The 18,219-nt window shown below is 33.4% G+C and overlaps 1 protein-coding gene and 2 long non-coding RNA genes across 3 annotated transcripts; 1 reads left to right on the top strand and 2 right to left on the bottom strand.

The window, feature by feature from the left end:
* Positions 1-5,039: 5,039 nt before the first annotated feature.
* On the bottom strand, positions 5,040-7,767 carry LOC104648119 (terpene synthase). Its single transcript, XM_069299248.1, has 7 exons — positions 7,669-7,767; positions 7,255-7,528; positions 6,794-7,178; positions 6,489-6,707; positions 6,230-6,368; positions 5,890-6,141; positions 5,040-5,744 (listed from the first exon to the last, which is right to left on the bottom strand). Exons 1-7 carry the CDS (start codon positions 7,765-7,767, stop codon positions 5,445-5,447), a joined length of 1,668 nt encoding a protein of 555 aa, XP_069155349.1. The 3' UTR covers positions 5,040-5,444.
* A 3,369-nt stretch (positions 7,768-11,136) lies between these two features.
* On the bottom strand, positions 11,137-14,066 carry LOC112941693 (uncharacterized). The gene is made up of 2 exons (XR_003247225.2): positions 13,926-14,066; positions 11,137-11,709 (listed from the first exon to the last, which is right to left on the bottom strand). It is a non-coding gene; the product is annotated as an uncharacterized lncRNA (long non-coding RNA).
* Positions 14,067-15,180: 1,114 nt separating this feature from the next.
* Positions 15,181-17,473, top strand: LOC101268480 (uncharacterized). The gene is made up of 2 exons (XR_182880.5): positions 15,181-16,151; positions 17,147-17,473. It is a non-coding gene; the product is annotated as an uncharacterized lncRNA (long non-coding RNA).
* The last annotated feature ends 746 nt before the right edge of the window (positions 17,474-18,219 follow it).

Here is an 18,219-nt window from a genome sequence, read left to right as displayed (position 1 = left end):
AAGTTAGCTTGAGAAACCTGGGATCGCTCGTGATCCTAGATCTCCTATTACGTCCAAGGGATATCCTCGAGGCATTACAAGTATCTCTGATGTTTGGTATTCCTTTATTATAAATTGTACTAGAAATGTTTTTTTCACTTCCACTCGAGGGCTCAAACAAGGTGATCATATTTCCCCGTCCCTTTTCATTATTGCTGCTGAAAATTAAAACATACCCTAAACAAAGGTGTAAAACCAAATATTGTTGGATTATATGATTATGATACCAAGACTAAAGGTTCTGGAGGTGTAATAGGAGAATAACGGTAACAAGGTAGTAGGTTTCGGAAAAGAAATAAATGTCACCTTTGCCTTATATGTTGAATTACTGGCCATACTTACAATTTCTCTAACATTGTTCTAAGGATGTTGATTGTATAAACACAACTCTTTCTCGTACATTTCTGATCACCACCTCCAATTTTTGTGGACCCTTATATGATCACATGACTTGTTTAAACAAAATTAATTGGACAGATTTCAAAAATATTATTTATTATTGGTTAATTATTCTTTTTTCAAAATTCTACTAGTTATGATATATATATATATATGCATTATATGTTGCCAATCTGTGTTAAGAAAAACAGAAATTGCTGGTTGTAATAAATTATTCAGAAACACGAAGTAACTGAGATTTTTAGAACCAGTAAATAAGATGAACATAAATTTATTTGTAAAAAATATTTTAATCTGTAAAACTTACCAGAATCTGGAATACTCTTTTTTGAAAAATTCAGGAAGAAAATCAAGTCCACTGAATTCACAGTGTCCCCTTAAGGAAATTATTCCCCTCTAGTATCCGAGGTTTGATTTGGAATATAACCTCCCAGGGTAAAATGATCTTAATCAGTAGAGTATAGATACCAAAAACTCTACTGTCAGCGAATCAATCCACAGCAGGAAAGTACACGAAGAAATATATGTGTTTTTAAGAAGAAGGAAGATCAGAAAATTCGTTAGGAAATATTCTGAAGACTGAATGGTATTTATAGGCAAGAATAATATATTCTGAAAGGTTGCTACCTTTCAGAATTGACACGACCATTAATGAAAGGTTGCAAACTTTCAAATGGTATTGACTGTTCCTGAAAGTTGCAACCTTTCAGAATAGTCATGGCGGGAAATTTTGAATATAACGGAATTTAAAACGGGTCACTCGCGCGGATCCGAGTAGTCGGGTCGGGTTAACTAAAGAGTTGAAAACATTTCGGTTAAATTCTGGTATCAACTAATTTATTGAAAATAATTTTTGGCCCAGGATTATCAGATTTGTGAACCAAAAATCGACAGGTTTTACTATTCACAGCATACCCAATAAAGACACAATCTATTGTTTGGGTCCAATTTTAACCCTCTTAGGTAAAGGAACCTCTACCTTGGCTAAACACCCCCACACTTTGAAATATTTCAAGTTGGGTTTTCTTCCTTTCCACAACTCATATGGAATTGATTGTGTTTTTCGATGGGGTACTCTATTGAGTATTTTATTAGCTGTAAGGATGACTTCCCCCCAAAGATTTCGCGGTGAACCAGAATTGATCATTAAGGCATTCATCATTTCCTTTAATATTCTGTTCTTCCGTTCTGCCAAACCATTTGACTGTGGTGTATAAGGTGCAGTAGTTTGATGAATAATACCATATTCCAAACATATCTCTGCAAAAGGAGATTCATATTCTCCATCCCTATCACTCCGAATCATTTTTATCTTTAGATTCAATTGGTTTTCCACTTCATTTTTGTATTGCTTAAATGCATCAATTGTTTCATCCTTACTATTAAGCAAATATACATAACAAAATCGAGTGCAGTCATCAATAAAAGTTATAAAATACTTTTTCCCACCACGAGATGTTGTTGACTTCATATCGCATATATCTGTGTGAACTAAGTCTAAAGTTTTATATTTTTTTTCAACAGACTTGTAAGGATGTTTAACAAACTTACTTTCCACACAAATTTCACATTTCGACTTATCGCATTTAAAATCAGGCAATACTTCTAGATTAACCAATTTTCGCAAGGCTTTGTAATTTACATGTCCCAAACAGGCATGCCATAAATCACTTAACTCCAATAAGTAAACAGAAGCAGAATTTTTATTAATATTGTCAATAACCATTACATTTAGTTTGAAAAGACCCTCATTGAGGTAGTCCTTTCCTATAAACATTTCATTATTACTTATTACAGCTTTATCACTAACTAGGACACACTTAAACCCATTCTTAACGAGTAGTGCAACAGAAACTAAATTCTTCCTAATTGTATGGACATGCAGAACATTGTTTAAAGTCAACACTTTGCCGGATGTCATTTTCAACATAACTTTCCCAGTTCCTGCAATCCTTGCTGTTGCTGTGTTTCCCATGAATAAATCTTCATCGTACTCAACAGGAGTGTATGTTGCAAAGGCTTCTTTTGCAGAGCAAATATGTCTAGTAGCACCTGAGTCGAGAAACCACTCCTTGGGATTTCCAACTAAGTTACATTCTGATATCATTGCACACAAGTCGTCTGCATCTTCCATCTTTTCCACGATGTTTGCTTGACTTTTGCCTTTGCCTTTGTTTTTGTCCTTTCTTGGAGCATGACAATCAGAAGATCTATGAACAGCCTTGCCACAATTATAACAGTTGCCTTTGAATTTCTTCTTGGCCTGTTCTGACTTCTGCCCGTTGGACTTCTTTCTCTTTTTGTCTTTGGTAGGAGCTTCTTCAACAATATTAACTCCAATAATTGTTGAACTCTTACGCGACTTCTTTTCGGCATTTCTGTTATCTTCCTCAATCTTGAGATGAATCACAAGATCTTCAAGCTTCATTTCTTTACGCTTGTGCTTTAGATAATTCTTGAAATCATTCCACGAAGGATGCAACTTCTCGATCATTGCAGCCACTTGAAAAGCTTCATTTACTACCATATCTTCAGCAATCAGATCATGGAGAATAAGTTGAAGTTCCTGCACTTGTGATCCAACAGTTTTACTATCTACCATTTTATAATCTAAAAACTTTGCGACCACAAATTTTTTCAAGCATGCATCTTCTGTCTTATATTTCTTCTCAAGTGCATTCCACAACTCTTTTGAAGTTGTTATTGCACTATAGACATTATATAAGTCATCCTCTAAAGCACTCAAAATGTAACCTTTACATAGGAAGTCTGACTGTTTCCATGCTTCAACAATCATAAATTTTTCCCTGTCTGGCATATCATCAGCAGGTACTGGAGTATCTTCACTTGTAAATTTCTGCAGACCAAGAGTGGTAAGCCAGAAAAATACTCGTTGCTGCCATCCTTTGAAATTCACACCTGTGAATTTACCCGATTTCTCTGCTTGTGATACAAGAGTTCGGTTTGGTGCAGCAACAGCCACTGTAACACCAGTGTTTTCCATTTCTGATAAACAAGATTGATACAATATAAGTAAGCAATAAATTATAATTGCAGACTTAAAGGAGTATAAAATCACAAAGATTTTTGTCTCCACCAGAAACACAGATTTAGAAAATTTCCTTAAGATTGTTGTCAATCTGTGTTAAGAAAAACAGAAATTACTGGTTGTAATAAATCATTCAGAAACACGAAGTAACTGAGATTTTTAGAACCAGTAAATAAGATGAACATAAATTTATTTGTAAAAAATAATTTAATCTGTAAAACTTACCAGAATCTGGAATACTCTTTTTTGAAAAATTCAGGAAGAAAATCAAGTCCACTGAATTCACAGTGTCCCCTTAAGAAAATTATTCCCCTCTAGTATCCGAGGTTTGATTTGGAATATAATCTCCCAGGGTAAAATGATCTTAATCAGTAGAGTATAGATACCAAAAACTCTACTGTCAGCGAATCAATCCACAGCAGGAAAGTACACGAAGAAATATATATGTTTTTAAGAAGAAGGAAGATCAGAAAATTCGTTAGGAAATATTCTGAAGACTGAATGGTATTTATAGGCAAGAATAATATATTCTGAAAGGTTGCTACCTTTAAGAATTGACACGACCATTAATGAAAGGTTGCAAACTTTCAAATGGTATTGACTGTTCCTGAAAGTTGCAACCTTTCAGCATAGTCATGGCGGGAAATTTTGAATATAACGGAATTTAAAACGGGTCACTCGCGCGGATCTGAGTAGTCGGGTCGGGTTAACTAAAGAGTTGAAAACATTTCGGTTAAATTCTGGTATCAACTAATTTTTCGATTGAATCCGCGAAGGCAATCGCTCGAATGTTTCCCTAACCCAACTTGGGAACGAACCTGGGGGAACCGTAGCATGGGGAATGTCCGCGTCTCGAAAAGGCCAAAGGTTTTTAGGTATTGATTGTTTGTTTGTACTTTCTAATATTTATAGCCTATATAAAGCTACTGATAGTTTTCTTCCCAAAGGCCACATTATTTTCTTTTCCCTTCCTTGGTTATTATAAAATATTGGTATGAATCTAATTGCTTATTATAAAATGTTCCTCTGTGCATGAATAATGTAATAGACACTTTAGTTTAGCATGTAATCGTTATAAGCACTTGTTGCAATTTGCTCTTTCGCATATGATTATAAAAATAGACTAGATCCATTGTTTCCTTTAATCGATTGATTATTTTGCTTGCAAATTGTTTATTGATTTTTCTTGTATTAACTCTAACTTTAATTAAGTTAATTACATACAATGAGGGGGAGGGTATATGTTGTTTGAGCTTTTGAGGGAGAGTTAAAATTTTAAAGTAAGAAGGGTTCAATTTTTTTTATCCTATCATTATAATCAAACAAATACAAATTGATTCCAAGCAAAAAGAAGTGAAACAATTGAGTTTGATGGGCCACACATGAAATAAAGCTTTTTGTGACTCTTAAAAAAGGAAATTGACTTTTTTTTTTTAGAAATTTATTTTGATCACTAATTATAAAAATATCGCGAATCAGATTGTCGTAAGTGGCACCACACTAAAAATATCTAATAGAAGAACCAAACTAATCTGAAATTAATCCAACACAATTTAAGCAAAACCAAATCTATCATATAAAATGAGAAAACAGTTTAATCACTAAAGAATTGAGTCCCCATAAACTCAACCCAAATAGTCTAAAAACATTCAATGCAGAAATACTCCTAAGAGCTGAAAGTAATCATAACCAAAATTCTAACACAATCAAGCTGAGGATGCAACCCCGAAACTAATCATAAAGCTAAAACTAGTGAATGTATCCAAAAAGATGAACAAGAAACCCAAAGAACCCATGACAACTTGAAAGATGTAGTTCATCCTTGAAATCGAAAAGCGTCTTCCAACTGAGGTTTCGGATCAGCCGCTGGAAGATGCCCTGAATACTAAAGGTCTTCAATTTAATATATGTCTTATTCTGCTCTGAATACTTGAATGACGAAAATGCAATTTCATCATTATATTGATATTTTGACAGATTCAATCAGTAAAGAGTTCACCAAGTCTTTAAGTAAGCCTTTGGAGTTTGTGTATCCATCTACCTCTTGATACAACGTGTCTATCACACGTGCAAAATTTAAAGCTCGTTCAAGGACAAACATTGGTACTTCAGTTGGACGGAAGAATTCTTTGTTTATGTCCTTCCATACGTTGGTGACCTCTTTCTTGAATTTGGCGTATGCCTCTTGCTTTGAAGCTCCATATTCTTTCATGTAACATTCAATAATTGAAGCTACATGTCCTCTTTTTTGTTCATCCTACACGAAATCAATAGATTTCAATAAATAATTATACATTTTAAAAAAACATAAAGATTTTCTAATACCGGAGAATAGTTAGTTTGGGCCTCACGCAAAGTGAAACATAAGGCTCTCAATCATTAAGTGTATTTATAATACTTACTTCATGTCCAACAATATCGTCCATTGCTCTACTAATCAATGAAGCAGCTCGAACTATCAAAGGCTCATTCTTTAACCATTCAAAAGTGTCTTTGGATATAAATTCCTCCACACCCACCAAGCAATTTGTTGCTCCCATCATATAGCCAGCGGTTACGAGTGAAATCTCCATGTGCTCCTCATATTTTGGAATATAGTTAGCATCATTCAACCATTGGGCTTCCTTAAAATAGGCTCTCACAATCTTTTTTATCTAAAAACAATAACAAGTAATTTTAGCTTAGAGAATTTAAATATATATATATATATATTCTTGTGGGTTAGGTAAACAACAGTATTACCTCATGTTTTCCATAGTATACACGGTCCAGTTTACCTTCATTGGACAACACTTGTTCCATTTCACTGTAAATGTCTAGAAGAGCTTGATATAGGGGCCTCATATATGGCGATATTGAATCGATTGCACTAGCATCCCATCTAATATATCAAAAATCACAGGCTAAATTAATGAACTTTTATACCTTGTCATAATAACTAGAGGAAAACATTCAATGTCAAAAGGTTATTTTACTTGTGAAATTTTGATGTTAGTTTTACCTCTGGATTGCATCAGTGAAAGCCACAAGTTCGTCATAGGTTGCGTAAGCATCAAAAGTGTCATCAATAACTGAGGTTATCTTGAGTACTTTTGTCATCATTTTTCTAGCACGACTATACTTTGGCTCAAAATACACTCCCAATATCCAAAAGTAACACTCAACCAGTCTGTCCCTTGCATATGGAATTTTATTAGCAAAATCCAAATCTTTCCACCACCTACGTACATACATCACAAGAGCAACATAACGGTTTAAATTCATATCATTAAAGAAGATACATAGACCAAATAATATTGTACGTACCTTGTAAGCTCATTAAGCTCTCTTTGGTGCAACTTTTGCAGCACATTAAAATCCAATTTAGCAAATTTCAAAAGCACATGGTTGTGTGCAACATTGTTTTCGTAAATTGATATGTATTTCCTTGCTCCCACCCTTGGTAAAGTCTTGCGAATAGGCTGAGTTAATGCTTCACTAACTTCAACCTTAAGAGAGTTATTATTATTGCTCAAGTTGGAGACAATAATAGACTCGAGATGAGTGGTGGTAAAGGTAAGAGCTTCTTCAAGAATCTCCTCATCGCGCACTCTCAGATGTGACGCTTCATACAAACTCAATAATCCTTGGACATCATTAGTAAGCGTTTCCTTGAATTTCCCATCTTGGTTGATGAATTGCTTGAACACATCTGGTTAATTAAACATGAATGTTCATTGTTAGTAAAAAAAAGAAATTAATAAAGAAAAGTAATAGAATAGATTTACCTGAAGACATGTAATGACCTTGTTGCCTCACAAGTCGAAAACGAAGAGACACAACGTAAAGGTTGTTGTCATTATCATTCTGTTTGGAGGATGCATCAAAAATGTTTTGAATGGATGTTTCAATTTCATTATCAAAATGATATGCCACTCCCAAACGTTGCATCGCGTCGATCAACACAAGCTTTTGTAAACTACCCTCTGGAGCTTTCACCAACATTTTCCTGATTCTCTCTTTGTACTCATTAACTTCAACTTTTTCTTGATTAGTAATTTCCTGCATCAAAAAAACAATGTTAATTAATCAAATGCTATATATATATATATATGTTACGTCTTAAACGCCTCATTATAATAGAAAAATAAAATGTATAAATGACAATAAAGAGATTAAACAAATAAAAAAATGTGACTTACAGTGAATTGTGGAGTATAAGAAAGAAAATGATAACCCCAAACAGTTGGGTGAAAATTAGCCAAAGGACGAGACTTATTAGTAGAAGAAGAAGAAGCCATTGCTTTGTGGGTTTAAGTTGTGGTAATAGGATAGGTCTATTTATAGTGTACCTTAGTCAAATGAATTTCATTTTAAGTCAAGAATTAGTAATTAGAGTTAGATACATGTAATTACTCCTCTCTTCAAATTATTTGAATTTTCAGGACTCAATTTATTTGTTATGGACTGCTTAATTAAATATTATTTGCCATTTATTTTACATTATTAAATAAAAGTCAAGACTAATTAATTATCCTTTGAAAGTCTTGATTGTGTATATCTTTTCACATTGCTAGTGCATATTATGTGGACATTTAATTTTTTTTTTTAAAGAAAGAGAAATTTTATCCCAAAAAAAATGTTTTCCTTCTAAATTAAGTTTGAATAAATAAGCACGTATTTTATTAGCTATATTAATTTTCTTAGTTTAAGTTTATGTAGTAAATAATTTTTATTTTTATTATCTTTGCAATGATGATAAAATAAAAAGATTTTTTATTATTTTGAAAAATAAAAGAGATGAGCCCAACCAACCGTGACACTTGGACAATTCCTCAATCTCTATCAAAAATTCTATACGTCATTTTGCTAGATCCTGCTCCTTTTCATTTTCTTTAAATTTCTATCTATGACTAATAACACATGCCATAGGTTAAAATAAACGATTAATATTAAATTTTTTAAAGTAAAGCTCTAATCATCATTTAACTAATAAATATATAATATTTTATTTAATTTTAAAATTACTATAATCTTCAAATTGATAAATTTTTGGGGAAAAAAGTTTTCCTCCTAAATTGTTTTACTTAGGATTTTTATTTTATTTTTAAGTTAATATTTTCTTGCATTTTTTTTCCTTTGAGTTTTTGTTTTTCATCATTAGCTACTTAGGGGTATTAATTTTCCTATTTTATTTTCACCTTTTTTCTATTTCCTCCAAAATTAACATAAGCTATATTTGGCAGCAATTCAATATTCTACCTATGGTTCGTAGGTCCATATACGGATCGTACAGGTTATCTGTGACTCTTTTTAGAGAGTGGGTGAATGGGGTGTCGATCGACAGTCACGAATTACGAACAGTAGTCTAACCTAAGGACCGTAGGTCCGTCCGTCGATCATGACTTAACTAAATTTTCCTGGGCTGAGATTTTGGGGTTTTTTTACCCCATTGACGGATCTGCAGGACGGACCGTGGGTCAGTCTACGGTTCGCCGATGGCTTCGTTGGTTGCACTTGTAGATTTTTCTGAAAAGCTGATTTTTTGTCTGTTATGATACGGGGTGTTACAGAAACACGCGTTTCTTTTCTTTCTTAAAAAAATTGCACGCTACTTTTCCTTCTTCTACTAGAAAGTAGGATTCTGAGTTCTAGTTAAATACGGGCACGATAGAGATCACATAATTAATTACCGAGGCATCCTATTACAGAAATAATTTCAAATGATTAAATTAAATTATCCTTACCATAATAAATCATAAATCATTCCACTAGAAATTCGCAATCACACTCCTCTATTTATTTTTCGAACTTCCACATTAAGCACTTATGTAATTCCCCATGTTAAGATCACTGGTACTAATTGATAAACTAAATTACTGACGGATTTGATTCAATTATTGATTTCTATTAGAGCAATACTTGATTTCTATTAGAGCAAGAGAACAAAAACACTCCCATGAAAATAACTTTAACAAATAGATGTAGCTCAAAAAAATAAGCAAAAGTGAGGTATCAAGAGACTTGTGATAAGGCAAAATATACTATATGAAAGATATACGGATATGCGTTAGGAAGGGTCGCTCGGTTTTGATATGTTGTACTAATTGATTTTCCCTTTTGGAAGGATGAAAAACTTGGCTGGGGTTGAATTCCTATAGTCTTTTGTGATGGGCCATTATATTGCAGAAAAAGGTGAGAAATCCCTCACATTGGGTTTGGAAAGGATTGAATAAATAAGACCCCAACAAAATCGGTTATAATAAAAATAAATAAGAGGAATCGAGGTAAATTTCATCAACGAGCTTCCTAATCTTGATGTCATAAAATAATTAACTCACATATGTATGTATGTATTATTTAGAAATTTCCAAAGTGACAAAATTATATGAATATAATCCTAAAAGTATATTTGAGTTTGGTGAAACATTAATTATTTTAAATCATTTGGAATTTGAGAAGCTCGTACATCAATTCATATCGGGGAAGGTTAAAATTGGGTGTCAACAACTGTCCCTCATTTCCTGGATTGATGCAAGAAATTCGAGGAAAAATTAAATTGACCAAAACAATTTTGACCGATCACATATTCATCTCTTAAAAAAGGAATTTGGTACCGATTTTAGGAATTACGGCCGAACCTCGAAAATAGGTCTCATACATATTTCAGGCTATATGAGAATTCCGTCCATTTATAGTTCGATGGGCTTGATTTAACACACGATTTTGAAATAATTCAAAAGTCATCTCGATACCGAATTATGAAGGTATCGAAATGCTCAGAAATAAGACTTAAGAGCGAGTGTAGGAATATAGCCGAGTTTTCAATGTTGAGCTCACCTACATATCCTTACTTCAGGAATCAGGATGCATGTAGTTCGACTCGATCGGTTGAAAAGAAAATCTATTATGCTAGATAACCTTTGATTCTGGACGAGCGAAAAATACAGTCGAATATGAAAAAGAGGCTTGCAATCTCTTACCAATGAATGTGGTGCATTTCACACCCATAATAAAGAACTTGCACGGACATAATTTCCAGAGCTCTTGGCGCATTGTCAGTCAGATTGGAAACTTGCTTTCGGCTATGACTAGCGGCGGTACTGAAACCGAGTGAACCGGATCGGTAAGTTTCGGAACCGATATTGTGAGAACCGGTACTTTTCCAAAACTGGGACCGGACCGAACCGGTAAACCGGTAAATTATTTCGTGTTCCGTCCCGTTCCGAAAGGGAACCGATAGTATACCGGACCGGTAACGGTGACCGTTATTAAAAAGAAATTATTTAAAACTTAAAGATTTAATTTTTTTAATTAAATATAATTTTTATTATAATAATTAAAAAATTAAAAATTTAAATTTCAAATTTTAAAATTTAAAAAATTAAAAATTAAAAATTAAAAATTTTAAAGTTATAAAATTTAAATTTTAAACTCTAAAAGTTTGAAATTTAAATTTTATAAACTTTAATGATTGGAAATTTTAAATTCAAACTTTAAAGTTATAAAATTTAAATTTCAAACTTTTAAAGTTTGGAAATTTTAAATTCAAATTTTAAAGTTATAAAATTTAAATTTCAAACTCTAAAGTTTGAAATTTTTAAATTCAAACTTTAAAGTTATAAAATTAAAAATTGACAATATTAAAAATTAAATTTAATACAACAATATTTAAAAAATAAATTAAGGCGAATAGCCTATATTTTTATTAATATTTATTTGATATTACAATTACATTTACAAAAATATTAGTAGAGTATTAAAAGATTTAATTTACACAGCCACCTTCTAGGAAGGGTTCTGTTTGAATTAAATCTCGAATTATCATACTTTTACTAATAGTTCGTGCCACCATATAAATCTCTTCGTAAATCATTCAACATTTCCTTAGTAACATGTTCGGGAATTGGTTGAATAGAAAGATTTTCCATTACTTCAATCTCGTCGTCACTATAATCCAACATTACTTCATCAACGTCATCTTGAAATTTGGTCGGTGGTGGTTCACGACTCAAATTTCTTCTCTCGGCATTAATCCAAGCTCAAAATAATACCGATATATCCAAGCTGTCGGCTGCTAATGAATGTCTATGTTCTCCAAGTTGAAACCTTGCTGCACTAAAGACGCCTTCCGAAGCTACTGACGACGCTTGCATTGCTAATATATTCTCGAGCCATCGGTTGTAGTTTTGGAAATCCTTTGCCGCGATTTCTCCAGCATGCTAGAATATCTTCAGTAGGTTCTGTATTTTGATTAACATAGGCATTAAAATCGTTTCTATTATCGTGAGAAAGTTCAAGATAATCCTGTAAATAAGCATAATATTCTCTTCATCAAATCTACTCCTAGAGCTTTGAGGTTCATTTTCACTTGATAAATTTATATTAGCATTATATAAATCATACAATTTTCTAGCTTCAATTTTTATGCTATCTTTAACTTGTTGACAACTAGGAATTTCTTCTAATACATCATTAATATCTAAGTTAAAATACATTTTTTCAACCATTTTTGATGCACCTACATCTTTGTACTAATGATTTAACAAACATGCAGTTAAATAAATTTGAGGAATAGGAATATAATATTTTTTAAATTTTAGAATCATTTTTTCAATGGTTTGTCGAAATCTTGATTTTTTTTAAATTTATATAACTTAGAAGAAATCGTACAAATATCAGGCAAAACAGTACAAATTGATGGACTATAAAATATAGATATTTTTTTTGTAGTTAAGTAAAAAACTTTTAGGAAATCTATAAATTCATTTATGTCATGCCAATCACTATCATCTAGTTTATATGTCATATCAGAATTATGAGCATTCCAAACCATTTGTAAGGGTATTCTATATTCATAAGCGACTACAAGCATTTCATATAAAGTATTCCATCTAGTAGCCACTGTTTTTGGAATTTTTCTAGGTGGATTTTCAAAACATCAATTTTGAAAATCTTTACGCCTAGACTTAACTTGACATTTATATAAAAAATGACATGCATTTTCAATTTTCGTACATCCGTTATCATACACGTGTACACCATCTCTAACCATCAAATTATATATATGTGCAGTACACCTAATATGATAATTATCACCATAGAAAGGACAAAGTGTAGGTTTTAAATATTCAACAGCAACATTATTACTTGAAGCATTATCTAAAGTTATACTACTTATTTCATCACATATTCCTTTACTTTGTAAAATATCTAAAATAGTTTGAGCAATATAACTACCGATTGTTGCATTTGACAACATTTATAACCTAAAATTCTTTTTTGCATATACCAATTTTCATCAATCCAATGTGCAGTAACAGTCAAATAATCGTTAGCGTTTACAGTACGACCCATATCAGAAGTAATAGCTATTTTACAAGTATTATAATAAAATAAACAACGAAGATATTGAAAATGTTATGCATGATAATCAAATACAACCTTTTTTATTGTATTTCTAGCAAAACCTTTAAAATTTGGATTATATACAATTTGAATATAATGTATAAAATCGAGATTTTCAGCAAAACTAAATGGCAAACCCATAAAACATATCATTTTAGCTAGTTCTGCAAGATCTTTTTCTCTATTATATGAAAGTAGTAAACTAGAGCCGAAAATATTAGACGGATTTAATTGTGTTTGTACCATGTTAGAGCCGCCTACTCCTACATTTTTAGGATGGGGGAGGGTACCATTTTTTTTGCTTCCGCTACAGCTTTAGCATGCAAAAATTCATTTTTACAACAATACATTAAATGACTACTCAAATATCCCGTCCCACCAGATTTACCAACAGTTTTATGATTTAATCTATGTTTACATTTATTACAAATAGCTTGTAGTTTTTATTCATTTTGTGCCATAAATTGCTTAACAACCAATTTTTTAGCACGTTCTACTTTAGGCCTAGAATGTACGGGAGGAATAGGGGCAGGACAACGAAAGGGAGCGGGACTAGGAGTATTAGTAGCCGTAGGTGGCTCAATTTCATCACCATCATCATCAAAAAGTAGGTGTATCAGTATAATTATCAATATCATTATCATTATCATTATCACTAGGCAAATCCTCATCTAAATTACCAAAGTGACGTTGTAAATGTTTATGATAAGGATCTAATCCTGAATTACTATCAGTATTAAAAACAGTATCATCAACATCTGTATAATCATCCGTATATATTCTTAATATAGTAGATTTTTTAGTTTTTGATTTAGAAGAACTACCGATTTTTGCATTATCGGAGGATGTAAAGTTATACATATTTTTTACACGCTCTAATGCACTTATTTTAACCTTTCCTTTTTGAATAATATTTTTACCGACATCCATATTAAAATATTAAACGTGAGATTATATATAATACGAAAAATATAATGCAAATAATCACAAAATAAATAAATAATTATTTAAATATAAATGAAATGTAAAATAAAAGTTGAAAAGAATGTACCGAACGTCTACTTAAAAAAGTAGACGTTTATGACCGCCGAAAGCCGAACGTGAAAAGTTGAAAGTTGAATTTTGAAGCTTCAAATCAAATTTTCAAAGACCAAATAAGGCAACACCGGAATTTAAGATTATTATATATTAGAGAATTAGAGATTAGAGAGTAGAGAATTGAGAGAGTAGAAGATGAATAGATGATTTTGTGGTTTAAAAGAATGAAATTTAGGGGTATTTATAAGTAAAAAAATGGGTTAAAGTGTAATTTTTAAAACTTTAGGGTATTAAAAAAGTTTGGAATGGGGTGGGAGCGTAATTGGATGAAATTTGGATCAAATAGCCGTTGGGGGAGCCCACTAGCCGTTACCCAACGGTTATAAACAGATAGATTTAAAAAAATAAAATAAAAAATTAACCGAACCGGACCGGTAATTTTTGGAATCGGGAGGGACCGGTAAATCTCGGTTTCCGTCCCGTTACCTGTCCGGGAACTGGACCAAACCGGTCTATACCAGGACTAACCGATACCGAACCGGTTTTGAATCGAACTGGGACGGACCGAACAGGTAATCGGAATTTAACGGTTCCGCTGCCAGACTTACTTTCGGCAGACCGAAATTCCAAATGAGAAACTAAAAGCCGACAAAAGCCAAAGAAAAATCCACATGCCTTATGATAGGAGTGTGGTTTGATTGTGGTGGAAGTCGCTCCCTCTGCTCGCGTCCTAAAAGTTTTTCACTCCTCTTTGGACTATGTCCAGTTCGCTGCTAAGGGAAAGTTCCACGTTGTGCTGCATCCTTTTTGATGTTGTCCGCATCTGTGGTATGTTTTAGAGAATTCGTTGTTGACACCCAATTTTTGACCCGCGCCGGTATAAATTAATTATCGAGCTTCTTAAATTTTCCAAATAATTCAAATTAATTATTTTTATAAATTTTATGAATATAATAATATAATACATGAACCTTATATTACTTCGAAAACGTTTTAACATAATTTTCGATAATATATTTCTTACATAAGTATGTATATAATTAGTATATCTAATGATTGTTCAAAAAAAAAGACCATCAAAATATACATTTAAAATATTTTATTAAGCTAGTTTAATTTAAATTATAGTTATACTTTTGAATCACTTTTTACGATTTTGATTCGTCATTTTAATTGGTTGTTTGTTAAATTAATCCAATTCCTTCCCCCCCCCCCCCCCCCCCCCCACTTTAATTAACCTCCCAGCCCACCTATTCTCTTCCCCATCCAGCCCAACCCGTTTTCCCCAGCCTGACCCAAACCCAAACCCAATAACCCACCTTCCTTTTCCCTTTCCCCCTTCTTCACCCTGCTCCTCACGCGACCCCCAGAACAGAAAACAAAAAAAAAATCCCAGAGAACACAGCCACGCGTTTTCCAGAAACCTCTTCACCCACGCGTCCCCCCCCCACGCTCTCTCCTTCCTCTCTCTCCATCACGCGTGGACGAAAGAATCCGCAACGGAAACCTGCCACCCTGTCCTCGTCGTACAGCAACGCAGCACGCTAGGCGACGCGAGCTCGTCCTTGGCGACGTAGGATCGAGCCACGTCGTTTGCCGAGGACGAGAGTTTGATCTCGACCCTCCACATATGCCCTCAATCCGTTGGAGGTTTTGGCATCAAAAGGGCATATTCCCTCAGATTCGGAGAGGATTTCAAATTTCGAATTTGAAATGGGTCGAATTCGTTTTACCCGCCTCGAATCGAAGCCCTAGTGTCTTCTATATAAACCCCCACCTCTCTTCAAAACGGGGTTGGATTTTTTGGTTGGGAAAAATTTTTCAAGAAGAAATAACATTCTGGTTTTTCCTGTCTGTTGTAGAAGAACAGAAGGAAATTCAGGGGGAACTATTTTCGAAATCCTTGGTTTGTTCTGTTGTTTCCGAAAAAAAAAGACGAAACGAAAATTTTCTTTGGCTTTTCTGGTTCTGTTTCAGAAGAGTTCAAATTCCAAAGGTTAGAATTTTGGGTATTGGCAATTTAGGTTGGAATTTCTTCTACCTTCGCTGGTTACTTCGAAAGAATGTAGAGATAAACACAGGGAGTTGAGAAGTCGATAAATACATTCCGTTTCGTCGCAGCGTGTGCGACTGTGGTGTCTCTCGAAACGTCTCGGTTGGGGTTCGTATTTCGCTTTCAGTGTGGGAGTTCGTTCTCGCTACCTCGCTCGTCGTTGTTCCAGTCGCTGCTTTCGAAGAGGTAATTCTGTGCTCCATGTTATTTCTTCGTCTTCTGTTTGTTCTGTTTCGAAAGTGAATTGTTGTCGCTTGTGGAAGTTCTGGTTTTGCTGTTCGCCTAGTCTTGCTATTAGCCTAGCCTTTTGTGGAAGTTCTGGGTTTGATTTGTTTCTTGATTTGAAGAATACCCTTTTGAATTTTATTATGTTTGTGGGGGAATCCGTTGTGCACACAAACTGTTTGATGAAATTTCTAAGAGGAATTTGGTTTCTTGGAACACCTTGATGGGTGGTGTAAGTAATTATTCTGCGGTTTTGGATATGATTGTAGAGTTGCGTAGGGATGGTATTTGTGCTAGTGTCATGACGATGATGTGTGTTTTATATCCAAATCTGTATCGTTGAGATATTTTCTTAGATGCGTTTTTCGTGTGTAGAGATTATGTTGTGGGGTTGAGTATGATATCCTGCCATCTATCTACTTGTTATGGATTCTTGTTTTGTTTCTTAGCCTCATTTGGAATTGTTTTGGAAGTCATCTGTTTTCCTAGCTCGATCTCTGTTTTGATAATCGTTAGTATGACTTATTATGAGTCTTCACTAAAAAGAAATCCTAGTTTCTAGTTGCTTGGTCCAAGTCTTTGTATGATGGCATAAAGTGGTTATATATTTGTGTTTATCTTGCATTGTTTAGGTAGTGAAATACACATACATAGCATTATTGGACGTTTTCATGATCATGCTTATCATTGGTTCGAGATTAGTTTTGGCCATTTTCTAGGTTGGATTGCCATTCTACTTCGACAATATACACATCTATTGTTTATTTCCTATTACTTTTCTTTGTTTTGAGGTCTAAAGATGTCATTTTACTGCTTGGTTTTCCTTTAAAACTAAATCGGTTATTAATTATCGTTAAATGATTTGTAAAGTTGTTTCAATTCATAGCTTGCTCCGTTGCTATGTTGCCTCATGCACTAATTCATGTCGTTTGCTTGCATGTGAACCTCTTTTCAAGTCCATTTTGGACTCCGTTTCCTTCCTCACATTTCGAGAGAGTCACGAAGGTTCGGAAACTTTATCAAGTCAGTCCATCAAGACAGGTGTACAAGTTTGAAATTCCGGGAGATTGAAGAAAGATCCAAAATATGGAGTAGAAGATTTCCTCATTTTTTATTATTAGTTATGTATTTTTATTTTATTTGTAATGGGCATAAGCCTTCTTGTCGTTTTTACTTTCTATATTTTGTATATCTAGTTAGGACAGGTGAATGAGTTTAAAACCCAAAAATAGTTGGGTCCTAGTTTCGGTCAAGGCGAACAGAACTCGTAACTTGGACCCGAATCTCTCTCCCTCTCTCTCTCTCCCACTTTACTCTTTGTTTACGTGCTTTTACTTAAATGCCGTTAGTCTAAGGTTAGAAAATTTCAAACCCCGCCGAGACGCTTTTCTATTTTACTAAACTTAAAAACTAAGCCTTAAAAGCGATAAATATTTCAACTTGTAAATTTGTCTAAAACTCTAATATGTTCAAAAATTCAAATTCTACAAGTTCGTTTGAATTTAAAGAGCTTTAACCTTAAAAATGAAAATTTGCAAGATAAATATTCCAAAAAAATTTGTAAAATTTTCTGAGATAAAATCTTAAGAAGTCAAATAAGTTAATCGCCGAAAATCGTGTTTAACGGAGTGTCTTAGGTGCCTGACACCTTCCTAAGACACTAATAGGAATTTCGAACCCCTAAAATAAAACAATTTTTTCTCTTTAGGTTGTTCAGAAACTAGTTTTCTTAATTTTCCTTAAAAATTAAGTGACGACTCCTAAAAAGTCGAAAACACCTTAATAAACTCTTCCGAAAATATTTTTTTGATAAAACATTCATCTTTTCGGATGCTCTCGACAAAGACTGAGATAAGACTCGTCAACATAAAAATGCAATTTAAATGGGAGACAGTGTCTTACCGTGTTGACTTTTAATTGTTCTCTTCGACATTTGACTTCAACTCGATTGGGTTTGACGTAAGGCAAATTAAACTCATGTCTTATGATTGCAATGGAATCTTCAATGTATTCTTCATTTGATGTCAAC

This window comes from Solanum lycopersicum, chromosome 6 (assembly GCF_036512215.1).
Source record: "Solanum lycopersicum chromosome 6, SLM_r2.1".
Lineage (NCBI taxonomy): Eukaryota > Viridiplantae > Streptophyta > Magnoliopsida > Solanales > Solanaceae > Solanum > Solanum lycopersicum.
The sequence above is the reverse complement of the archived record's forward strand: the minus strand, read 5'-3'. Positions and strand labels throughout refer to the sequence as shown.